Raw genomic sequence first — 26,011 nt, forward strand, 5'->3', positions numbered from 1 at the left:
ATGGCAACAGGCTTTGGGGAAGGAAATGAAGTAATTAGAGATATCATCAGAAAAATGCCCAGCCTTTTGTTTTGAGTATTCCATCATAAAATAACAGGCTGGCAGAATGATTAATGCTGTTTTAATGCTGCTACATTTTAATACTTCTAAAACCTAAATACATGCAGATTTCAGCTTGCAGTACATACACATTCATTTGTACTAGTACAATTGTAGATATTAGATAACAGTGCAAGTGCAAATGATTGATATCTTACGATTGGTAGGCTGTTAAAATGTGACTTCAATATAATTGTGGTCATCAGGGTAAAAATATCCTAACTTTAATGTTGTGAAAGAACTGAATCAATGAACGTGAGCATAATTCAACCAGAAGCCATCTTTCTGAGGATAAGTTAGCATTCCTCTTTTAAGGGTGCTTTTCCAGTCCCTGGAAAAAACTGTCTTGTTATGAATCTCTTCTGTGAATTTCTTAAATAGTTTAACTTGGATTATCTGAAAGTCTTAAGACACCCCCTCTCCCCCCGAGTATTTGATGAAATAAGGAATTTTCACCACAATATTGACTAGGGTAATCGTGTTCTCTTTGTATAGCAGTAGGTTAAAGGTACTGAGACTTAAATACCTTTCATTTGATTTAGATATTTAACTTGAGTGAGATATATTTGCGTGACATCCATCCATTTCTGGACAGACCTCCTTCTTTTCCAGTACAAATTAAAATCAGCAAAAATAATGAATGGGAAAGTTTACTCTGAGATTGTAGCTGGTGCTCATCTGCAGATTTCCAGTTCTGAACAGCAAGGGGCAGAGTGTTCAAATGAATGGAAAGATCAGGTTACTGCTATTTAAATTAATGTAATGAATAATTAATTATGCCATTAATGTAGAAAACTACATTAGGCTAAGTGAACAGAAGATGTACTTCTGCTGTTTTGCAGAAATGGGAGACATGCCACAGCTTGGCAACTGGAAAGTTTACATTGCTGCAGAATTACTGTGTGGTGCTTGGGAAGTACGGGTAGAGGCTTGAAATCTGCATGTCCATAGTGTCTCGTATTCCTTATTTAGATTTCTTTATAAAGAGGGAACCAAGTGTTCCTTCCCAGCTCACCCTGCACAAACTTCCGGATTTACTTGTGGTTCCTAACTTTCTCAGTGAATTGTAAAATAAACACTATGGACAAAAGCCTCACTGGTGACAGCCCTGATTCTTCTGAACAAGTTCATCCAGTATGCTGAATAGTGTGGTGGGACCTATAGGAAAAAAGGTACAGATCTTTGTATTTTTTAAGGTCAATTACAACGACGTGTTTGTAAAGGGACAGTGAATTAAGAGAGCAGAGCATAAGCTGTACTGCCTTGGGCTTTTCCTAGTTCAGAGTATTTGAAACACGTAATGTAGTTCTTGGTTGTATCCAACGTGTTTATTTGTACTTTAATGTAAAAGGATGCAGTTTGTATGTAACTTTATTTCCTTACAGTCTAAACTTCTTCACTGAAATATGTCCCTTTACAGCCTGAGCTAATTAGGCCAAAATTTGCCGGTGGTAGCAGTTATCAATAAGGTATGGTAATCTTAAAGATCAGGAGAGGTTTTTGTCGTGTGTTTTGTCTAAGCTACTTTCTGCAAGGAGCAAAAGATAATGATGTAATGTTTCTTGCATTTTACATCTGCTTGTACTTAGATTGTCTTGCTTCTATACCTCTGTTTCTCTTGATAAAATTTCACACACGGACACCCCCCCTTCACTTCTACTGTTCTGATTCAGTTGTACCTGCTTTGCTTACGGCTCGTTTTTTCATTGCATCTGTTCTACACCTCCCACTGTGTTTGTATCAGACTTTTCTTCCCTGTGTGTCATGGTGGAGTAGCTGCAGTGGCAGTGAGGGCACTGTAGTGAGATTTTCTTGGTCTCCAATTGTACTTGCAACTGCGGCAGTTCCTGGGTATATGAGTAATCAGTTGCTGCTGAAAAATTCTGATTTTGCTCCTGCTTCTCAGGCTGGAGCATGCCAAGTACAAGAGAGTCTCAAAAAATATAGATGCCAAACAAAATGGATATGGAAAATACTGGGAAGTAGAGTACATTGTGCCTGTCTGTATATCTCTGCTGGCAAGTTGATGCTGATCTAACTTGCCCAGCCTGAGCAACATGAGCTGCTTTTTTGCCAAGCGAAGAGGAGATGGAGCCTGTTCAGTGTCTCTTTATGCTGAATTTCTTTATCCCATAGCAGAGTCACTGTAGAAGTCAGACAGAGCTTGCTTTTCCAGGTAGAGCAAGATTTCAAGTTGTTCCTGGCAAGATGAGGAGAAAGGCTATCAGAATGCTACAGAAATGCTGATTTTTCTGTGATGCTGTTTAGTGCGTACCCTCCAGAGGGAATGCTGGAAAACTTACTCTGAAGCACAGCAGAACCTCAAGCCTAGATTCCTGCTCAAGGCCAAGCTGAGGATTTTAGGTTAGTAAACGAACGTTTGCAAGTAACCCCGAAATACATTGGCAATTGTTACAGACGTAAGGTAAATTTTAATGCACCTTTTCTCAGAGACCCTGATAATAGCTTAAGGAGAGGTAAGTTTTTTTCACAAGAACAGAAATGTAAAGCCCAGCATAAGTGGTTTTTTTTTGTTTTTTTTTTTTGGCAGAACTTCAAAGAACTCTGCAGCAAAAAGTAAATGTGACTTTTTTTAAGCAAAATTATATGTAAAAATCCTTAAAAATTAGCAAAACAGACTTCTACTGGTTTGTTCTTATCAATTAAGGGAATTCTGCTCTCTTAAAAATGGCTCATTATGAAGTAGCTTCTAACATATTAAAGTTTAGTGCTTGGTATGATTGTAATAAACAGAATAGTCTTAAATGTTAGGAAACATTAGGAATGTCTGTTATAACAGTGATGTACTAGCTTAACAGATAAACCAAAGCAAACTGTTCTCTTAATCAATTTTACATCCATGGGCTCGTAGAGATTACATAGTACAAGTTTTTTTGTTGGTGTTTTTTTTCCCTGGCTACTTTTCACAAATGTCTCTTAAAGGCCATTTTCTTAAACCTTTTGGTGCAATGACTGTTGTGAAATCAAATTTCAAGCCATGTTGCATCACACTGATTATTCTCTTACCCAGTTTTCTCCAGGCAAAGCAACGTTTTCTCTTTATTTAAGCTGCTATAATGAATACCCTCTACTAATAGACTGAGGTAGAATGGGGAACAGCTTTCAAATTTGTGGTTCTTTGTTAAATGTGGGAAGTGTTGATGTGTGAGTGAAGTGATTGGCTGCTATTTAATGCTAATGTTGGTTCTGTGAACCAACTGTGGAAACTCGGTCTTTGCCATTTGATTAAAAAGGGAAGAGGTAGATATGGCACACTGTGATCCGAAGTGTAAATCTGTACATCAGTATGATACTTCGAGCCTTGAGTCTCACCAGTAGTTGCTGAAAGATTTTTGCTGCTGACTTTCCTCTGACCCATGTGGTTTAAACTGGAGTCTTCCCCACTCTTGCCAGCCAGTTGTACCCCTTGAAACCAGTGTGGGCTAATCCAAGTCTTGTTAAGGTGTCCCAGGGACCTGATTTAAGAGACCCAGCGTACCCTTGGGTGTGAGGAGTGCCTCTTCCTTTTCCATTTATGCTGACACTCCTAACTCAAGCACCAGACTGAGCTTTGTGAAGTTAGGAATAAGTTGTTTTAATTTGCAAGCAACACAGCAGCAAATGTTTTACAAATTGTGAATAAATGAGAGTAAATAAATTAATGACACTTGATCTTCTTATCCTGAGACTATCTGATGGGTCTCTCAAGTCAGCTGTGTGTCTCTTATTGATAGTGATCATCAGGGTTTCAGGTTTTCTGAAAGCTTGCTTTCTTGATAGGATTTAAAAAAAATATCTTCTACAGGGTCTACATCAGTTTGTTCGTTCACTCTGAATCTCCTGTTCCTTTCAAAAGTAGGAGGTAGTTTGGTCACCTTAATATTTAAGTGTATTCTTTCCATCGATGGATAAATATTTCTTTGCTTTACTAGCAATCATCTTGTGCACCGAGCTGTCTAATGAATTTTGAGTCAGTGAGCTGTGCAAGTTCCTCTCCATCTCCATTTCCTCTAAGTACTTGCATTTCTTACTGAAGAATGCCATCTTTCACTGGTCCTAATGTTATGTACCAAGTTTTCTTTTTTTGTGTTAAAAAACCGTATGTGCTACAAGCCTTTGAATACTCTAGCTGTAGTTCATTACTGGCTTTTGATTGAGACCAGATGTGATGGCTGTTAACTGCCTAAGGGTGACAAGGGTCTGAGGTGACTTATTTCCAGCCTCTTCTTAGGTAACCTTAAAAACAGTGACCTTTAATCCCTGCCTGTCATCCAAAACAGTAGAACAGAACAGTGTTCAAATACAGTGATTTTGTTTTGAAAATCAGATGTTTTTTCTCTTAAGTCTCCAGGGATCTGGGGATCTTGAGCCCAGCTGATAAAAGGAATAGAACTGGCCATTTATTATTTTAGCTAATAAAAGAGGATATTGTATATTAGCTTTTTCACATTCCAAGGCACTAGCAGCAGAATGAAGGTTAAAGGCGCCTGATATTCACAATTAAAGAATGGAGTCTTTGTTTTTAGCACAGTATGCAGCTGAGGCATAAGGAATAGGCCAGGAAATGAAAACCAGGTGGCTAGCGTTTGAATTTTTAAGACCAAAGAAATGACCTTCAAAAAAGGATATTTCCTCATTTAATAAAAGTAAGTTAACTATATACAAATGTTTAATTATTCTGCACGTTGGTTTGCAGATGTCTGTACATGTATCTTGGTTTTTCACAGAAAAAAACAGTGATCAACAGGTTTGTTGTAACCCTGCAGAAACGTAGCCAGAGATTTCTGTAACACTAGGTTCTAGTTAATTTTAACAAGAATGGGAGGTACATAATATCCAGTGAGAAAAGGCAAAAATGTTTGGCTCACTGCAGTATGTAGTAGGCATTCAGCTGCATGTTTGTATTACTGTTAAATATGGCAGTGATAATAGTGCTGCTACATGAGACTACCAGTCTTGTGTCAGTATCTTAAAAAAAATAAGATTCTGACAATTAAAAATACAAGCATATTTGAGTACATAATTGTTTTATAATTTTCCCTGTTTGCTATGGTATTGGAAATTGTAAAAAATGTAACTATGATAACTTAGTTTAAGGCAACTGTAAGGTAAAATGACAGTTTATCATTTAACATGATTACCATTTTTTCAGGTACAATTTTCACTTAAAGCTTAACTGGGGACAACACACTGTACAAATCAGGTTATTTTTGTTCTCTTCGAAATGGTGAACATAACCTTACAGTGACCAGTTACTAAGGTCATTTTATTATCAACACAGCAGAGCAGTTGAAATTGCTATTTAAGGTTCTGCAGAACTCTATACTGCAGCTGTTGCCTCCTGCAGTGGCAGGCTATGTCACAGGCTCTGCTGTTTGCCCAGATGATGCTAGAGCAGTGTATTGGCCCTGGGGTTTCAAGCTACTTGTCCAGCTGTCTGGTGTCTGCAGTGCAGGCCCTGTTGTCGCATATTTTTCTGCAGCAGTTGTTCATATGCTGTGACTCAAAGTGCTTTCAGGTGGTCGCAGAGGAGCTGCTCTTGCAGCATTCTCCTCCCAGAAACTGGGCTTCCTGCTTATCATCTAAATTAAGGCTAGAGGTGCTTGCAGATGTGCTCTTTTTTGGCCTGTGCAAACTAACACATTGTTAAACATGTTCTACAACTTGGTGGCATTAAGGCAAAGTGTGCTTTTTCTTTCTCTTGAGTGTTTGATTCAAAGCCTAGTCTATTTTCATTAGGTAACATATTTCCAAAAACATCTTTCTTGTCTGTGCTTATACAGTGCTTTGGGAAGTTGTTGGAAATTTGCTACCACCAGTACATGTGGTATGGTAGGCCTAGGACAGCAGCTGATCAAAGTTCACACAAGAAACTCTACCTGATTTTTGCTGTGCTGTTTGACTCTAATGTGGTATTCTATTGAAGATGCCAACGATTTTTTTTTTGCCTGCTAAGCTTAATGAGTAAGTTCATCTTTGGCTACATTGCTTCCCTGCTATTCATCACCACCCTATATCTGTTCTGAATTTGTTGTTTTCTGTGTAAGATTTTAGTGGAAAGTTCCTGCAAAGTTTACAGGAACAAAAATGTTTAATTACAGAACACTATATGCCTATAATTCACTCACTATTTGTAGGAAGCTGCAATTAGTAATTGCATAAGCCATCACATGGTTATATATAAAGATTGTTCTCTGAGTCACTGTCTGGAGGTTGGAGAACAACTTCTCAATATTCATATGCTTACCTTTAATTGCTCAGGGGCAAATAAAAAATGTATACATACTCTTGAGTGTGGTTTGCTTTTTCTCTTGATCCCAGTTACAGTTTCTTTCTATGTAACAGTGTTGAGGTAGCTCTTGGGTGTTTTAGCCATCAGGGACAGGTCTGCAGTACTGACTTGGGAGTTACTGCACTTCCGTATGTCGGTTACTCTCCAGGTGTTAGAGATGGAAGAATGCTGCTCGTGACAGCTTGTCTCTTGCTAGCTCTACATCCTTTGTGATGATGTAGTGATGTGTAACATAGTTGTCCACCCCTCAAAAATCTTTATAAATTTGTCTCTTATTTTTCATGTTTGCAATCCCCTCATTTTCCTTCTTCCTGTGATAGTGAAGCTGATTGGTCTGTTTTATTATCCCTATTATTCACGTAGTCTAGAAAATATTTCAATTTAGTAGCTGTTGAAAATTTAAACATTTATTTGCACCTAGGGGTAATGACTGCAAGCAGGTTAGTAGGTTTCACGGGCAGACATCTGAAAGCCCAGCTGGTGATGTTTGGTGTGGCAGAATGTGGCTTCGGCCATCTTTTAGGACACAGGTCTCCTTCCCTTTCCGGGGCTTGTCCATGTCTCACTGCTAGGATAAGGAGGCTTCTTAGTGTTTCATATCAGCTAAACCGAGTTGCTGCAGTGAATGTGGGCCATCTGTCCTGATCCGGGCTAGTGCAGCTTGCTGTCAGATATCTTAAGCTGTTAGCAAATCAGTGGTGTGACATGGAGGACTTAGGTAAGGAGTCTCACACTGAACTGCAGACTATTGCGATTAAAACCAGTCTGTCCTACTTGGCACGCTGGTTCAAGATGTTGCTGCTTAGTGGGGAGCATTCTAGTAATATGGGTGTAGCTTTTCCAGCCTCTCTGACTGTGTCCTCCTCCCTCCTTCCAGGCAAGTCAGTTTGAATCCGTAACAAGCCATTTGGAAAATTACAGCTTCCTCTATAGTCAACACAGTCGTGGCATTGCTGAAATACTGTACTGAAACATGTTTCCTGTACTAAAGGAACTGCAAAACCTGCCAAGAAGTGCTGCATGATAGTGGTGAGGTTTGTGATATTATCTATTATATTAGCTACTTGTCTAAGATGTAGATTATTAATAATGGTTAAATCATAGTACTAGTTTATAAGCACAAAATTGGTTTTTAATGTGGAGTAAAAGAGAACAACAGAAGTATATTGTCATACATTCACACAGTTTTCTTTGGGGAGATCACTGAGTTTTCACCTTTCAATTTCCTGAAGATAAAGGCTTGACGTTTCTGAACTGCATCATTCAGCTCCCATATCTAAACACTGGCTGCTTCATGGTGCTGTTTTTATACCAGAATGGTGTGTTTTCAATTCTCATTGTGCTCTAGGATTTAGGGAATTAGATAGGAGCAAGGCAGCTGTACCATCAGCTTAGAAGCCCCAGTGTTTCTGACCCGCTTTATTCTTGTAGCTGTATCTGTGATTATGTCTGGAGATGTTAATAGTGATGTTATCTGGAGCACAGCCATTGACCCAATCTTCTGATCTTGCAAGACAATCTGGGGAGACATCTTCACTCATGCAGAATCTTACAGATGTCCTTGAGGTGCCATGCAAAAGCAGGGCTCGTCTGCATAGGCTAAATCCATAGATTTTTATCTTGAAATCAGACACATGTGCCTTGTGTTATTTATTCCACCCTTTGTGTCAAAACATTGTGCAAAGGGTGTGTGTAATAGTATTCAATGCCAAAAGAACTGTTTTGCTCTGCATCCTTAAAGGATACTTAGCATTTTTAACTGTATAGCGAATAGGCACATTGTAGGAGCTCTGAAAGGAGTCTGCAGTGAAAGACACGTCCATTTAAAAGGGATGTGACTGAACTGCAGCAGTTACTTAGTGTTGGGGTCCTGACTTTCCTTCCAGGTACCTTGTTCCAACTTGCATAAATAGAGGGCAGGTTCCTCAGTTCTTAGAAGGGGAAGTCAGGTTTAGTTAGAAATACTTTATATTTCATTCTGTTGTATCTTTTTCATTTGTGTATTGAAGACTCTCAGCAGTTCTTATCCACAAAGGCTGAGTTTTCATAAAGAACATCAAAGATGAACTGATGTTGATGCTGTTTTTGTAGGACAGAGCAGGGTCATGTGCTATCCAAAAAGTCATTACAAATAAAACCAGTCACCCACAGGATCTTCCTATTTGTGACACTCTGCCTGGGCTTCACCAGTGTCAGTATGTGCTGCGAACTTTGCTAGGATGCATTGTGCAGGCAGTGTGACCATCAGGAAGAACACTATTTCACCAACTGCATTTTTTTATTGCAGTTAAGGAGGGATTCCTGACTCTATCCTATTTCTCTCCGTTCTCTATATAGCTTTAAGAGACACTCCTGAGCTTAAAAAAAAATTAATTTCATCCCAGAGCACAATAAGCCCCCGTCAAAACAATCGTTTATTCTGATGAATGTATGTAATTATTGAAAACAGAGCAACTTCTTGCAGAAATTGAATTTGTATCAAAATCTTACAAAATTCTCCTTCTATTACCTTGTTTGGAAATGAAAAGGGGTTGGGGTAGAGAATGCGTTGTTTTCTTTTTCTTTGGAAACATCCTTATTTGGCATCTGTAAAGCATTTACATTCTGGATCAAAGTCCTTTCATGGCTCATGTTACTTATTTCCTTCTTTAACTGAAGCACAGAAAGAAAAATGGATTTTTCTTCCCTCAGGCTTACATTATAAACCACTGTAAAAAATCCCAATTTTTAGCAAGGAGGTAGAAAGAATGAAGAATAAAACATCTCACAAGGTATAATCTAAAGAATCATCAACACACGTGTGCTCCAGAACAAGTGCTGTTGGTAAACACAAGTTTCTCAAGCAGTTATGAAGCATGTGAAGGAAAATTTAGTAAAACAAAGGTAACTGTGCTGCTGGATTTCTGTCATTCCTCATGTTCCAAAGGTCTGTGCTCTTTGGAGAGGAACTTTGTCCTCTTCAGCCCGTGTTGTGGCTAGTACAGTTGGCCCAGTATTGAAATACAAGATGGACCAGGCTAGCAGTGTTAGAAGCAAAATGCTGTTTTATTGTCTGAGTGGCAGGATGGAATCTGGATATCAAAGAACTATTTTCTGATAGAAGACCTCCTCTGAGTCAGCTGTGACACCATCTCATTTTACATTTGCAGGAGAGTGTAGATAGTTTTGTATCTGAATGCAGAACAAACTCTTTCCAAGTCTGACCCTTCTGTTGATCCAGTGCCCTGAGGAGTCTGATGTTTCTGCTTGTTTTCAATGCAGTTCTGGCTATTCCTCTGGATTTTTGCCTCTCACATGTGAAACACATGGTACTGAGCCCAGTCAGCTTCTTCCAGTCTGCAGACAAACTTCTAGTCTATGGCCTGTGACCTCAAGCACTGGCTGGCTGCTGTTTCCAAGTATTGCTACAGCAAAAGGGTGTATAATAGCTGTTTCTGATTTATCTTGCAGGAAGAACTTGAATGTTGGTCAGTTTTAGCAGGGCTTATGACTATCTAACTAGCTTGAGGTAAGCCTGTACCACAACACACATACCTTTTGTTCCCCCATACCAGCTTTGTTCTGATCTGTATTTCGGTGTATTCAGATATTTTAATTGGTTTATTTCACAGACCTTCATTCAGCATGTTTCCAGTATAGTGTTGCCTTTCTGTAAAGGGGCATACAGTATCACATAGCAAGTTATTTAACCATAAAGCAACACAGACAGCAATCTGGTAGGCTGATTTGTTTCTATTAGTTTTCATCCTGCAGATCAGAACTTAATCCAGACTTCAGCCTTCCTCCAAAAATAACATTACTGACACCCGCTGTCACATCATTCTCCTCACAGAGCTCTTGGCCACATAACTTCTCTGATGGAAGGGAAAAAACCCTCCCCTTGGATTATGAGCTAACCCCTGACATTAAAGAGAAAACTACCACAGTGGTGTTTCCTCCTTGGTGGCAATTTCTTGTTAGTTGCTGTATGCTTCCACACCCCCTCTAGTTAAATGCATCCCCAGGGAGAGGATTTCTTGGTTTGTGTGACCTGGAAAATGAAATGTGGTGCTAGCTTTTGGGCACAGTGAAGAATATTGCTGAGTTTTGAAGAAGGGTTTTGGTAGTAGAACAGTCCCAAATTCTGCCTGGATGTTAGATCTGGTGTCGGACTCCTTAGGTCTTGGCAGAGGCTCAAGCGTAGTCCCTATCTTCCTGTCTGCACGCTGAAGATGGTTTGTGGATTTCCACCTATTTGAACTTCTGTAGTACTCCCTGCTTTCAATACAATGACTTTGGACCTTGGACAACTGACCTGGTTGTTTCTTTCCAAAATTAATTCTTAGTTAGTAGATTTCAACACTGTTGGAATATGTCCATTGGTGGTGTCCCAATGGCTGTACCTAGTACTAGACAGAAGTGAAGATTAAGCAAGTACTGAGAGGCAAAAAGATCAAACGCATGAAACCTTACTACATTAAAATAATAATGATGTTCTGATGCAACCGAGATTAAAAGTATTTATGCAATACTGTGTTGTGTTAATCCAATGCTTCAATGAATTGGATCTTGAGGATGGAAATAAAAAAAGACTTCAAAGGCTAGGGATTGCAAATAACTGATACAGGTTACTTAGGTGAAATGAGTATGCAAAGGGAGATTGGTGTTGTGTTTTAAATTGACTGGGAGTGTATATTTAGCTAACAATGATCTCTTTCCGATTAGTATGACTCATTAGGTAAACACTACTTGTACAACTACCTGATGCTGCGCTGAAAGGGGTACACAGGATGTTTCAATGGGACAGGAATCATGCCCCATGGAGATCATTTGTGCTGAGTTCTTGAAAGGTCAGGCATACTTTAAAGTGTAAGTCAGGAAAATAAGGATTTAGATTAAAAAAAAAAAAACAAAAACTTCAAAGCTGATGAGTCACTTCAGACCATGAATACTGGAAGATACTGCTTTTCGAGTCCAAAGATTGTTGTCCTCATTTGAGAGGGAAAAAGATTTGAACATTTTAAACTCAAACATTGTTACCTTATGCACAAAGAAGCCCTAACAGTACTACTTAACGGTTTTTATTCTTCTTTTCATGTTTCCCCTAGAAGATTAATGACACAGGAGATTTAAGATCTTGCAGACACCCATAGATTGAGTAGGGTCGAGGAGAAGAAAATATTTAAATACTGAACTTCCCTCTTGCTAACTTATTTTTTCCCCCTCGTCTTTCTTCCCTTTTTCTCCAATACCTTAGCACCAGTTGGTATGTAGTGTCTGTTTTGGTAAAGAGTCCAGACCTGCAGTTCTGTAGAGTATGGCGACGTGTCCAGTGGTGTTTTTTTTTTCCCCTCTCCCTTTTCTGATGGCAGAGTTCAAACAGAATCAAGGAACTTGGTATTTCACAGGACAGGAGAGTTGAAACCTCTAGATCAAATAAAAAATAATGCAAATCTTTCTTGCATATTAGATACAAGGTAGCAAGAAGCAAAGCCCTTTTTTTTCCCCCACTTTGTCCTGTCCTTGCTGCATCCTGTGAAACCATGTCCAAAGCCCTTGTAAATCAATGAGTCTTTCTGCTGATTTAACTGGTTTCTAGAAGAAGCACCAGGATGTGTGACAGATAGAAACTGCAACAGAAGTTTCAGCTGTTCAGGGATGATAAAGATAGGTATGTATTTGTGTTGACCACTAGCATATCACTTTGAGATCTGGGGTCAACCTAATGTTTCCACTCGTGGTGAAATCCTTTTTTTTGCAGAGATGCATTTCTAGACAAGTGTAACCAGAAAGGAGCTGCCTAATTGCCTTAATTTTTCACCTGTTTTCTATACCTAGTAGTAGTTGCATGGATATATCTGCAAGAAAGATGCTTGCTAAGACAAATGGTATGGACACCTCAACATATGGGGGGGTGTTTTTTCCTTTTTGGTTAACATGGCAGAAGGCTGCAATAATTATATGTTCAGCTTCAATTCATAGTTTCCAATTGTATTATATGGTTAATCCTCTCTGTGCATTAACTGCCTGGCTGCAAATGTGTAATTAAGAAGTATTTGAAATAGGAGGAGGCCTGTGTATGGATAAGAGGAGGTGCTGCTAAGGTCTCATCTCCCCTTATTATTGATTCAGGACGTGGCGGGGAGGGGCTGGATGCAGGCGGCGCGGCGGGTGCTGCGGCCGGGCTGCGAGCGGCGGTTTTATTTTTTTAATCTCCCCAGGGCTCAGTGCTGGGGCCGGTCCTCTTCAATATCTTTATCGATGACCTGGATGAGGGGATGGAGTGCACCCTCAGTAAGTTTGCAGATGACACCAAGTTAGGTGCGTGTGTCGATCTGCTCGAGGGAAGGAAGGCTCTGCAGGAGGATCTGGATAGGCTGGACCGATGGGCTGAGGTCAACTGTATGAAGTTCAACAGGGCCAAGTGCCGGGTCCTGCATCTGGGGCGTAACAACCCCAAGCAGTGCTACAGGCTGGGAGATGAGTGGCTGGAAAGCTGCCTGGCAGAGAAGGACCTGGGAGTACTGGTTGATAGTCGGCTGAATATGAGCCAGCAGTGTGCTCACGTGGCCAAGAAGGCCAACAGCATCCTGGCTTGCATAAGAAGCAGTGTGGCCAGCAGGTCTAAGGAGGTGATTGTCCCCCTGTACTCAGCTCTGGTGAGGCCGCACCTCGAGTACTGTGTTCAGTTTTGGGCCCCTCGCTACAAGAAGGACATGGAGGTGCTTGAGCGAGTCCAGAGAAGGGCAACGAAGCTGGTGAGGGGTCTGGAGAACAAGTCTTACGAGGAGCGGCTGAGGGAGCTGGGGTTGTTTAGCCTCGAGAAGAGGAGGCTCAGGGGAGACCTCATCGCTCTCTACAGGTATCTTAAAGGAGGCTGTAGAGAGGTGGGGGTTGGTCTATTCTCCCACATGCCTGGTGACAGGACGAGGGGGAATGGGCTAAAGTTGCGCCAGGGGAGGTTTAGGTTGAATGTTAGGAAGAACTTCTTTACCAAAAGGGTTGTTAGGCATTGGAATGGGCTGCCCAGGGAGGTGGTTGAGTCGCCATCCCTGGAGGTCTTTAAAAGACGTTTAGATGTAGCCCTTAGTGATATGGTTTAGTGTAGGACTTGTTAGTGTTAGGACAGAGGTTGGACTAGATGATCTTGGAGGTCTCTTCCAACCTAGACGATTCTGTGATTCCGTGATTTGTTTGATTTTTATTTTTTTCGCTGTGTAAATACTGAACAAGTAGATCTGGGAGGAAAAATGATGAGAAAAAGAATCTCTCTGGGGTTTGGAGGGGGAATAAAATAAACTTTGTCTGTGAAAATAATTCATACTAAAGCAAAAGAGAAAAGATGGAGAAGGCAATGACAGGCAGCTTGGAGCACCTCCTGAGGTGACTGCTGGCTCTCCACAATCATCCCCTTGAGATGTAGCAGTGCAGGAGGGGGAGATGGTGACAGCAATATTTAGCTACCATCTCTGGTGTTTCACTTGCCCACTCTCCTGCTGTGGCCTCTTTCCTTTTTGCTGAACGTAAGTGTTTGCATTTCCGTTTCAAATCCACAGCTGTATGCTTTTGCTTGTTTCTACCCCTGCAATCTTATAATGATGCTTGTACATTTCTCTAGCCTGACTCCCACAGTAGAAAACGAAGAAAGCACAGTAGGATGTGTAAGTGCTGCTGCTAGAGGACAGCCACCAGGTACAGATGAGAGAAGTGCTAGATAGCTGAAGTTGTCATCGGAAAGGGTTAGTGATAAATCTCTTCTGCTATCAGTCCTGTCTTTCATCCATGCTCAACAGTAGCTAATAAATGCTGTTAAGAGCTATGTTGAGTATATTTCCTTTAGCTTTCTTCATGAGATGGGCGCCAAACATGCATCCAGGAGTAATCGCACCCTCCATCTGTGAGCAATCATCCTGCTTAAATACAGCAGCAGGCCTGACTCTTGGAGAACAAAACAGCAGGGCTGCTGCTTCTGCTGCTCAGCTGTGCAGGCAGGGCAGGAGCAGGGAGGAGGGTGGTGGTGCAGACTTTTGGCTGCCTTAGAGTGACCACATCCTGTCAGACTGCAGAAACATCAGACTAATGGAGAGATCTGCCTGTCTGAGATGTAGAAGTGCATGTGGGAATCTGGTAGATAACTTGCAGATGCATTTGTATTCCTGCAGGAGGAACAGTGGTGCAGGGAAAGGTCCTGCCCTCTCTCCTGCACTCAGTCTGTTCACCCACTTCCTACTCACGTCCCAGTTCTCCACAGCATTTAACTACAGTGCAGACAGATTTATTTCAAGGAGGCTGTTTCCCTTTCTTCTGGTGCAGCTCCCAGGCACTGTTTTCCTGATTCTGCATGGGAAGACTAAAGCTGAGTCCATGATGGCAGGGTAATGCTCAGAGCAGCAGCCAGTGGCCTTTACCTGCGGTTCTTCCTTGAGCAGTGTCCAAGTGGGAGACTTCCCTTCCATAAACTGCACACTGCAAGACCGGCTTGCCCACCCAGGACCATGCAGGAACATTGTGGTGTGAAAGAGAACTGATATCGAGCCTCCCAAGTTGTTAGTGCTCTGACCAAGATTTGTACTATTATACCACGTGAAATTGTCATGTGAGATAACAAAGGATGGATTGTTTATGACAATGCTTAAATTCTGGTTAAGTTGAATGTTAAAACCTGAGCTTTCCTAGGAACTTCACTGAGCCCAAGCGGTATGGGAAAGCCGAGTGCTTTCCTGACAAAATCCTGAATGAGGAAACAGCTTGCTGTGCATGTGTGGCTGCTAAGAGCAAATGATGTTCATCCAGTGTCAGATGGAACTGGAGGAACTTACCTTTTACTGTTTAAAAAAAAGGGGGGGGGTGGATCTGGGGGCAAGGAAGGCAGAAGCCTTTTATAGCAGGACAGTATCCTACACAGCCCTACTGTGTTGTGGCCAGTAAATCAAGAAGTCTCAGTTCGGGCAACTGCAAAGTATTTGGGGCAAATTTGCTCCTCCTTGTTTTTGCGCAGAAATTGCCAGAGCATAAAGTTCAAGGCTTCATATTCCTATTTTACTCTTTAAAATAGGGGTGTGTAATGAGGGGTGTGTTTGTCTTTCACAGAAGAGTTTGACTGGATTCACAGAATCCTCTTAGGACTAAGCACAAGCAAGTGGGGAAGAAATGCACCAGCTATCCTCAGAAGGTTTCTTTTGGCTTCCCTGTCAGAGGTCCAGTGTGCTTTTTTCCTTTCCAAATACAGTTTTAATCCAAGATCACAATCTGGCAATACTAAACATATTTTCATTAAGGTCTATCTTGAAGATACTTATTACTGTCTCTGTATGGAAAGTCAACATAATGCTACAGTTTTGAGAGTTGCAGATGTAGCCATTACTTGGATAATTAGCCCTGGATGGTAATGCTTTGTGTGCCTCTTCTTCCCAGAAAATATAGTTGATCACTCTGCATTGTCTCACATGAAAATATGCTATAAAATTACTGATAGGTACCAGCCAGGGCTAAGAAACAGTTGAAAAAAATAGCTGGAAAAAAAAAAAAGTTGATGCTGCAGGGTAAGTCATAAGCCTGTAATGCGGTGATATGATATTTTGTGAACAGGAGAGGAGGATGTTGTACTTTGAGAGAAATCTTGGATGCCTTTGCTGTCATGGTAGTAACTATAGCACTGCACCCATAAGGGGTGCAAATATCAAAAAGAAAAGCGGCCTGAGCTCAGACAAACCTAACAGCTAAGGGTTTCTCTTGCTGCTTTTTCTCCTTTAAAGGACTGATCTATATTAACACAGTCTTGCTGTTAAAATGGAGTTTTTAAAGACACACCGAGTTGAAATGTGTTGTGATTTGTTATTTTTAATCCCTATCTATAACGATGTCTCAGAAGCCTGAAGCTAACATGTTTCCTTCTTCGATTATATTTTCTTCCGTAGAAGACAATTCTTGTTTTTAAGTTGCTTTAAGTTGCCCCATTCTGTAATCAAAGGTAAAAACAAACAAACAACAACAAAAAAACATAAATCACTGTTATATTGTTTATGTCCCAGGGTAGGGGGGGCATTACTGCACAATCTGATGTGTGGGGAAAATACACTAAACCCAAGCTTGGCCTCTTTGTGCAAGACAGAGGGAAACAGAATCTTGAATCCTTTTCATTTACGTGTCCTCAGAAAAATCTAATTATCCTGATTACCACCTTTGGAGTGTTTGTAAGTCCTGTTGCTGTGTGTAGACCACTGCTTATACTTAAATGATGTAGATGTGACCTCATCCCCTCAGCGGGGCAGGAAAGAAAATTCCCCCTTTGTGCATTTTTCCTCTGACGTGCTTGGCTCTGGTGCTGGAGTCCCACAGCAGCTCAGGGCTGTGCGTGGAACCGAAGTTTCCCCCAGCTCCCTCTGACAGGAAATTTGGATTATGCCCATTTTTCCCCTCCTGTTTGACAGGACTCGACTTGACAAAAGTCGGGACGGGACTTGACAAAAGGGGCTTGTGAGAGCTCCGAGGGCCGCTCGGAGCAGGCCGAGGCCGGCGGCCCAGAGGCGCCGGGTCTCGGCTCCCCCCCTTCCTCATCCCGCCGGGCCGGGCCGCAGGTGCCCGCCGCCCCCGAACGCTACCGCGCGGGGAGCCCGGGGGCAGCGGGCGTTCGGCGGGAACAAAGGCGGCGGTAGGCGGCGGTGGCGGCGCAGCCCGCCCCGTGCGAGGCGTCCCGCCCGCCCCTCCCTGCTTCCTGGGCCGGGCCGGGCGAGGCGGCCCCCGCGCCCCTGCCCCCGTCCCGCCCCGCCCCGCCGGCGCGGAGCGGAACAGAGCCGCCGCAGCGACAGCGGCGCCCGTCGCGGGAGCTGCATGTGCGCGGCGGCAGCGGAGGAGGAGGAGGAGGATGGCTGTGCTCAAGCTCGCCGACCAGGTGGGCAGGGGGGAAAGGACCGGGCCCCGGGGCACCGCGGAGCCTTGCGCCGAGCCGCGGAGGGCCTGCGCCGGCAGCGGGGTGGAGGCGGGGCGGGAGGCCCCCCGCTCGGCTCGGCGCGGCCGACCCCGGGGCAGGGAGAGGCAGCAGCTCGGCTATCGGAGCTCAACGCCTTTAAAGCGTTCAGCCCGGCGGTATGCCGGCTGGCGAGCCCTGGTTTGGCCGCGTTGCTCGCTCTGCGTGTTTTAATCCGGTTTTGTTTTAGCGCGCCCCGCCGATAATCTGCAGCGTGGGGGTCCCGCAGGCGTCGGACCTCCCTGTCGGACGGTCCCGCACCCCTTGCTCCCGTATCGCGAGCCTCCCTCGCAGCCTGCCCGCGCACTCCTAAGAAAATCCTCCATAAAACCTCTTTCTAAGGCATTGGAAAGAGGTTTGAAATGAAAAAAGGATCAGGCTGCTCCTAAAGTAAAAGCAGCCCTGCGTGGCTGAGCACCATCTACAACGCGTTTTCATGTGCTGCAGAAGGCCGTCTCCTGACGTGTCCCTCTGACATCCTCATCTTCAGATGTGGTGCCTACAGCTGGCAAAGAAAATGTTTCACCCTGCGGGGCTTCGGCGCCCTGCAGTACTCAGGCTGAGTCTCGTAAATGAGGAGGTTTGGGTAGGTTCTCCCTGTTGATAATCCAAGCTGTAAGCATTAATATTAAAAATATGTATGTTATGGAAGGCTGAAATTGTACCATTTCAGTGCTTCTTGTGTTTAATGAAGTCCTTGATTTTACTGCCTTTAGAATTTTTAACCTTTAGCTAAAAATTTTGTGGCAAGGATTTTGCTGCAGCAGCAGAAGTCAAAACAGATTTAAGCCAAGTGGATCATGTCTTGATGAAATCTGTATTGCCACAAAAAGCAACAGCAAGCTGTCATCCTAGTGTTTGCCCTCTTGTTCTCTTTTGGCCACCCTCGAAGACGAGGGATGAGGCTCCTTCGAGCTGCTGTTGCGCCCCTGCAGCACACTTGCCTTGGGGATGCTCGATATCTTGGTGGTTGCTTGCAGTGGTTCCTGGTCAGGCTGTGCTCTGAGAGGCGATATGACAGGCTGCCAGTTTTTCTTTGCAGGTACCTGTCTGCTGTTTTTTTTACCAAGGGATATACTGGTCTGTCTGTGCTCTTCCTACTGGATCTCTTGCGATTTTTTTTCCTCAATTTCTTCACTAGATCTTCTTTTACTTCTGAGGGACTGGAGGAGTGGGAGGACATGTTCAAAGCTGGCTGCGGCACTTCCTCTAAAACTGGGCCCACGGGTTCATGTTCCTGTGTGTTCAGAGCTGTAGGCGCAGAGCCCACAGCAGCTCGAGCAGCTGTAACCAAAGTGTCAGCGCCGCACAGCCTGCAGCAGTTGCACTGTGCGGGTGAGGCCAAGCTGGACTTCTTATCTACCTCAGGTTTGAAGAGCATTGTCCTCAGGCTGATGCCCCTCTCACCAAAAGACACGTGGTAGCAGCTGTCCCACGTGTTTAAAGATAGACACAGGTTAAACAGAGGTGAAGCTGGTACGAAGAACGGCGTGCTTGGCAAGTTCTGTGTTCCTGTGACAACCCCTGGCTGCGCTCAGACTTGCTGAGACTACAGGAGCAGGCTCCTTCTGCCTTTCTTCGGGCTCTTGAGTATCAAGTCAATTGTGGCAGTGATAACTCACAGCGATTCAGGAAGTGGTTTCCTTTTGCTTAAACATAAGAGACCACAGCAGTCTGTGCTGTCTCCTGCAATGAGGATTGCAGTGTGTAGGACACTGGACAAGGCATAGCTGCCATGGTTGCGACCTGGACTGCTGTGAATGCAAGCTGGTGTTTCGTGTGCTCAGTGTGCAGCCTGTTCAGGTCTTGTTTGCGATGCTCAGGGGAAGTTGACTCTGAAACCAAGAGTTCCTTTCTGCCTCTGATTGTGATTTCTGTAGCACATGCTTTCTTCTGGCTCCATGATGTTCTCTCACAGGGAGGAGAGGCTTGTGAAGGAGAAGACTAGAGAACCCCACACTGAGAGTTTAAGCATATTTCTCCAAGTAACCTGTTTACTCCTCATCTTCATTCTTGCTTTCTCTTACCAATGGCATCTAACAGCACACAGAGCCTCCAAACAGAAGAGAAACTAATCACAGGCTTTGAAGAAAGGCAGACTTCCATTATTGCTTCTTTTCTGGTACTGCTGAGAGGTGTTACGGTACTGCTGTGCTTAAACCTCCAAAGAGATTAGCATCTCTGTCTGTTTGGCTGCATTCTGTCCTTAGGCAGGAGAGCTCAGTTTCAGACTTCAGTATTTTTCATACGGTGCATGTAGGTTACTTGAATTTGTTTCCAAGTGATTGCAATTGCTAGCTCATCAGTTGTGCCATGAGAAACCCTTAAATCTTTTAACCACAGGAAGTGCATTTCTACCATTATTCATTTCTGCGTGAACTTCCTCCTGGACTCTCTCTTCAGTAACCCCCCAATGTTAATTTCTGAATGTTAAGGTGAAACAACCTAAAACAAGTCATAATTGTTAGCATTTTAATCTTTATATTGATGTGTCTGTGCAGTTGTAACAGTTCTAAATATTCCCATTGTCATATAAAAATACTGTGAAACTTCCTCTAAATCATAAAACTTTTATCTATTCTTTTTTTTTCTCTCACCATCTCTGTAGTAAATGTTGATTACAGCAGCATATGAATTGCTTTAAGGACTAAATATATATATATATATATATATTCAGGTCTAAGAGTTATTTCTGTGTTGCTCCCCACCCAGTTTATTGGTTGCACCTTTTTCATTTTGATAAACATCTGTGTTTTATAATATGTAAGGATGCAGCTATATGTGATAAAAGCCTTTGTGCGTAAACTGGAGTTCATAATGAGCAGAAAATGAGTGTTTCAACAAATGGGTGGCCAGAGACTTTCAGGTGGAAGCTTCACTGACGCATCTCGAGCTTGGCTCTGTGGACAAGATGATGGGGCATGAAAAAACCTTGCTGTGCTCCCTCAGGGGTTGGCTGAGGAAAGTTTCTTTCTTTTGCTCTTTGTTTGTGGCTGTGTTTTGTATTGCCATTTCCTTCTCCTTGCAAGTCTCCTTTCCCTTTACCAAAACTGTCTGAGGGTATCACTTGTTTTTCTGAATTTTGTGACTGCTTTTCAAGCAGCTGTTGTTGCCTGGATCTGCCCCTGAGCAGCCGTGGCTGGGGTGTTTCCCACCACTGGTCTCCCTGCTTGCACTTCTCACACAGCTTGTTCTTAATTGCTCGCGTTTGCATCAAGTAGCTTAGTTTCTTGAGAATCATTTCTGCGTTTGCCACGTGCAGACTTTTCAAGAGAAAGCCTATTAGCTGAAGTCCTGCTGAATGTGCTTTTAATCTTCAGGGTTTCCACCGATGATTTTGGACGGCAAATACACACACAATTGCTTCTGTCAGCACTCTGCTGAGAGGGTAAAATCTCTTAAAGTATTTCTCAAGGTAAACTCCTGTGAGTTAGCTTTTGGAAAAATACTGTGGAGGAATCTAAATTTCTGTGGCTTCTCTGTCTTGTTTCCACGTGTGCCTTACCAGCGCAAGCGCACCTCACGGGACTGTGGCCCTGTGTGAACCTGAGGGCTGTCTCTGTAGCTACCTCCCGCTGTCAGCTCGAAGCTGGCTGGGTTGCTCTGTGGTGAAGTAGTTACGTCCGATTCGGGATGCCAGTGCTCGGCCTGGCTCACCTTCAGGCCTGGCGCCGTGTCGGGGCAGCGGTGTGTGGAGCAGCCCCTGTCTGCTTGTCCTGGTGGCTGTTGGAGGCTGATGCAAGCTCTGCCCTGCCTGGGTGCTGCTTGTGGCCAGACGTGTTCACGTGGGAAATGCGTCGTTCTGTCTTTGGAAAGCACCGGGTATCTTTTCTGTGAACAAAAGTATGAAGTTACATAAAGATGAAGTTGGTGTAGCTGCTTTTAAGAGATGCAGCGCTTGGTGCATTTATGCCTGAATTCAGTGGGACGCTCGCTGTAGATTTGAGACAGGCCTTGACCCAGTGCACCTGGGGGTCCAAATTTCCTGTCACTTCAGTTTCACCAGTTCAGGCCCCATGTGTAGAAAACAACGATAATTTTTAGGCTACCTTTTCAAGCGTGTGTAAGGGTAATGAAGCCCAGCTAAATGGTGTGTGCACCGAGGCTGCTATTAGCTGCAAAACCTCATCCTGTCTCCAGGTATTTTGCCTGTTGTCCTTGGTTGCTGAGAGCAATGCAGTGTGACTGGAACTGAAAGGACCATTTCTCTCCCTTTCCCAAATGCTTTCCTGTCCTTGACAGTTCTCACTGACCATGAGGATCCTTTTTATTATGGTCACAGAGAAACAGCATTAAACAGATGTTTAAAATGATTTTAAACAGATGTCAGAAATCATAAAAATCGCCTGGGCAGAGGCTGGACTTGATCCGAACACACTTAAAAGCAAAATGAGTACAACAGTAACAAATAATCTCCTAACAAAGCTGATTACATTTCCAAATGTGTGTGTTTTAAAATAAAAAGCTTTGGAAAATTCCTGGCCTTGCTTAGAGGTGTGGGCAGGGTGGGTGCTGCTGCCTCACAGGTGGCCGTGGAGCTCTGACACGTTTCGTGTCTGGCCCTCTTCAGACAGGGGGAAAGAAACTTTGAGTCCCCAAAGAGAGGAAGGTGCAGAGCTGGAAAGGAAGCTGCTTGCTTTTTTTGGTCATGGCTTATGAACTATCATTTTCAGATGGCTTCGTAGCTTGTTTTGAGGTAAATTTTTATCAGGAGGATCCTGGAGTCATGCACTGTGCTCACGTCTATTGTATACTTTTCTGTAGAGGAGAAACCCTCCAGAAGTGTGGTAAAGCTGTGAGGATTTTGTGATGCTTACACTGAGACGCCTGGGCTGCTTTGAGGGTGTGTATATATGTGCCTGCCACGTGAAAATGTTAGTTGTGCCCGAGTTGTGGATGGTGCCCAGCAGAATCTGTCCTCGCACGCACCTGAGGCACGGTGCCTGCGGTGTGGCTGAGGTGATCACGATCCTGGCTTGAGGCTGGGCCGATGATTTTGGCGCCCAAGCTGGAGCCAACTGCTGGCACTGGGTAGGGTCTCCAGCCACTGCTGTTGCTCACAGCCTGGTCCTGGGGGCAAACCACAGGCAGCCAGCAAAGAAAATGGTCATGTAGCTGCATGTGGGGTTTCTGGGAGCCTGTGTACCCCGGGGCCTGCCTGTTGGTTGCTGGAGTGGCCAGAGGCCACAAGAGGGTTGTTGAGAACAGCACATCTCGGACTGTTCCTTTGAAAAACCAGCCCTTTGGTCTTTAAGAGCTGCTGTTTAGGCTGTCTGCAGGCTTGGGCAGATATCGTACACAGTAAGTCAGCATATTGTGTGTTTTTTTTTTAACCTTTTTATCGCTTTTTAATCCCCGTTGACTAGAACTTTTTTCTTTTCTCTGATACTAATACTGGTTTTAGTGTCATCAGGTGCCTACAGGAGCCAGGTATTATAGGTATAGGCCTATATTAGGCCAGCATTTAAAGGTACATTTTGACAACATTGACCATATAATAGGATTTTTATTCCTCCTCTTCCACTTGAACCCACTGCTTCACATACTGCTGCGTGTGTACATGTATGTTGCAAAATGTATGGGTGAGCTAAACTTACTAGCAGAACGTGATTTTTGTCATACCTCCGTATTTTAACCATTTTGTTTAGATGCTTTAAGAGCTAGAAAAGTTGCATTTTCAGGTGTTGCAATTTTTAAACTATTTTTTTTTCAAAAGTACGTATATGACTTTAGTCACTTTTTTGTTAGCTGCAAAGCCTGGACTAAACAGTTCCCACAGCTGGTGGCTGTGGCTTCAGCCTTGTTTTAATTGCTGCACTAGGAACGTGTAGCAGCATGATCCTGGAGCCCTTCAGCCTGGTGATGGGTGGAAATCAAAGCATTACAAAATTACATTTAAAATAAGGGAAATTATTTTGCAGTTTTATCTGAGGGTTTGAGGTCATTATTGAAGTTTGCAAGGAGTTGGTCAACAAATTACAGCATTTAGTTGTGGCTAGGTAATTGTGACATTCTGAAAAAGTGCGTGCTTTTTGATGACAGACATTTGCGTATGTGTTGCTTTTGGGGGAAGAAAGAGTTTTCCCAGGCTGCAGATGTACAGCCAAAAATGGAGGGTGCTTAATGTGTTTTTGCCTTGAGATGCTAAATCTCCTAGCCTAACGTAAGCTTGTCTGGTCGATGTTTGTACTTTGTGTTATGAGTTGTTTTTATGTACGGACATGCATTTTTGTGCTTGAATTATTTGTAATAGCTTGCTTTTGAATTTTAAAGGAGTGCTTGGGGAGAATGCCCTTGCAAAGCTCCTGCTTCTTCCCTGCAGCTGCATGCTACTGCATCTTTATGAGGAAGTAAGTAAAACCATAGTGGCTGACTTCTGCACGGTCTTGACAGATGTACCTGATTGGATCTATTTGCTGAGCTGAGGCTTTAGCTTTTTTTTTTTTTTTCCATAAAGAAGTTGGGTTTCTCAAGAAAAAAAACTTTTACTATTGAATGATGTACATGTAGGATTGCTCCAAGGCCACATCTTGATATCTAATGATGCAACATCTGCAAATGATCACTAGCACTAGCGATGAATAATTTGGTGTTTAAACATTGCTATTTCTATTCTGGCATATTTTGTGATCTCAACATGACATTTTTTGTCCCTCCCCTTGTGTTGCAGGCTTTACAATTTTAGAGACTTGTTGCTTGATCTTTTGTCCGTGCAAAGACTTTGAGCAAAATAATCCTGTGGTGCCTCCTGAATTGCATACCTGTGTCTGATGTCTCTATAAACAAAGTATTAGTAGCAGTAGAGAGCTTGTAACTTGAAGAAGTTAAAAGGTAGAAATCAAGTATTGCTAACCTCATGAGCTATTTTTTCTTGTTTGGACAAGGTATAAACTAAAGAGCAGTTGCTCTGTTAGACACGTAAATATTACAGAATCCTGTCTGGGAAAGGAAACTTCTATGAATGTCAGTCAGCTTTTGTATACGTTTCTTCATTAATAATGTAGGCAATACCGTTCTGATGGAGAACCTGGCCCATTTCATCGTAACATCGTTCTAACGCAACGGGCTCCTTGCCTGTCTGAGGTGAAAGGGCTGCAGGTTGCCTTCTGACATCTCTTCTTCAGACCAAGTTCTGCTTTTGGCTGCGTTGACTCCTGACTGACTTTGCAGGAGTGTGGGGAAGCTGCTTCGCTCTTACAGCAACATGCTGGTAGCAGCACCTGCATTGCTATCCTTCTGTGTATAAAGTTCATTTTTCCTGTACTTATAATAGGTGGGCAACGTGTCCTTTTCACCAATGTTTTCATTCTCCCCTTCCTAACTCCGTGCGCTCGTGCCAGTAGCAAAAGGTGGGATTTAGAGGCTGGAAGCCTGTGATATTATCCAGTAAAACACTGGTTTGCTCAGTGTGTTCTTTAGTTGCTTAACATGCCATGGGTAAAAAACGAGAGAACAAAGGCCTGAAATACCCCATATTGTCTTTGTGCTTCCAGCTGCTTTAATGTGCTTGCCAATGTGACATGCAGCATTTATCTCCAATTTAAAATCAAGAGAGGGACTTATTTAGTCATTGACTCCAGGAAAGTTTCCAAAAAGCTCTACCAGCCACGTGAGTGCAGTGTGCCAGAGCCTGCGAGCATCCCTCCTGCCTGAGAGGAGTGTGCTTAGGTGAACGGTCCAGCTGCCTCCCGCTTGGTGGGAATCATGCCCAGCATGAGGAAATGTCTTTGTTTTAATGTAAACGAGCCCTGATCCTTTAGGGAAGTGTGTAATCCCGCTCCTCTGTTAGGGGTCGTGGCCCTGTTTGTGGTGGTGCTTTATGCGGATGGAGCCTGTGGCTCACTGTGCCCTCTGCTGAAGGCAGGTGTGAGGTGGTGCGAAGCTGCCCTGCCAAGATGGCTTTGGAGTTGCGGGTCGGGAACAGGGAGGCTGCAGCTAAGACCCCAAGGGAGGCGTGGAGGAGACGGGTGACATACCCAGGTGGGACAGAGAGCACGGTCGGGAGGAGGTCGTCATCCCAATTTGCAGCACGGGGCTGGGTGCGGAGAGATTCCGTGAGCAAGTTCAGTCTGAGAGCACAGTGGGTGACAGAACAAGAACCAAATCCTGATTTACTTCTTTCTGTGGCTGAATCACAGCGGTGCCCTTCCTCCCTGCACATTGTTTTAGTGCTGTTTATGCTGCGTGGGCTGATGCCAGTATTAGGATGTTGCAAGATGAGAAATGAACGGTGACACGCAGTTTCATAGCACACTGTTAGTGAACATTTTGTTTAGATATTGGTTCTATAATGTGTGAAATAGGCATTGGTGCTGCTTAAGAGAAAGTGCTCTGTTAGGAAATGGTTTCTAGGTCACCTGGTAGGTTAAGGTTTATTCTGGCTGATTGCAGTGGGTGGCTGCCTTGGGTTGCTAATCCTGTGTCATAGGCTTAGCATTGTATCTGGCCGTGCAAATGGTAAAAATGAGATCAGCCTGTTGTGTATTAGCACCACTTCTGTAGACTAAATGTCCTAATAATCCAGGGCTGTGTGATGCTTGGCCACAGCATGGACATAAAGCTGGGTGGGTTCAGAGAAATGGAGATAGCCTTCCAAATTCAAGCAAGGAAAACTTGCTGTAAGTGGATGAGGTGGTGCTCTTGGGTGCGTTCACACAAGGTCCACTTCATGTCAG

The 26,011-nt window shown here is 43.5% G+C and overlaps 1 protein-coding gene across 4 annotated transcripts in view; it reads left to right on the top strand.

Moving 5' to 3' along the window:
- The first annotated feature begins 195 nt into the window (after positions 1-195).
- ANKRD44 (ankyrin repeat domain 44) overlaps positions 196-26,011 on the top strand; it is a 152,284-nt gene continuing 126,468 nt past the window's right edge. Inside the window, exon 1 of one of the 4 annotated variants that reach the window (XM_066999926.1) lies at positions 196-1,271. In XM_066999926.1, the coding sequence (XP_066856027.1) occupies positions 1,236-1,271 (36 nt within the window). In that variant the 5' untranslated portion in view covers positions 196-1,235. Of the gene's footprint in view, positions 1,272-7,275; positions 7,421-16,863; positions 17,262-26,011 lie in introns of those variants that run through there. The other 3 variants (XM_066999929.1, XM_066999931.1, XM_066999927.1) reach the window with 3 other exon arrangements.

This window comes from Anser cygnoides, chromosome 6 (genome assembly GCF_040182565.1).
Source record: "Anser cygnoides isolate HZ-2024a breed goose chromosome 6, Taihu_goose_T2T_genome, whole genome shotgun sequence".
Lineage (NCBI taxonomy): Eukaryota > Metazoa > Chordata > Aves > Anseriformes > Anatidae > Anser > Anser cygnoides.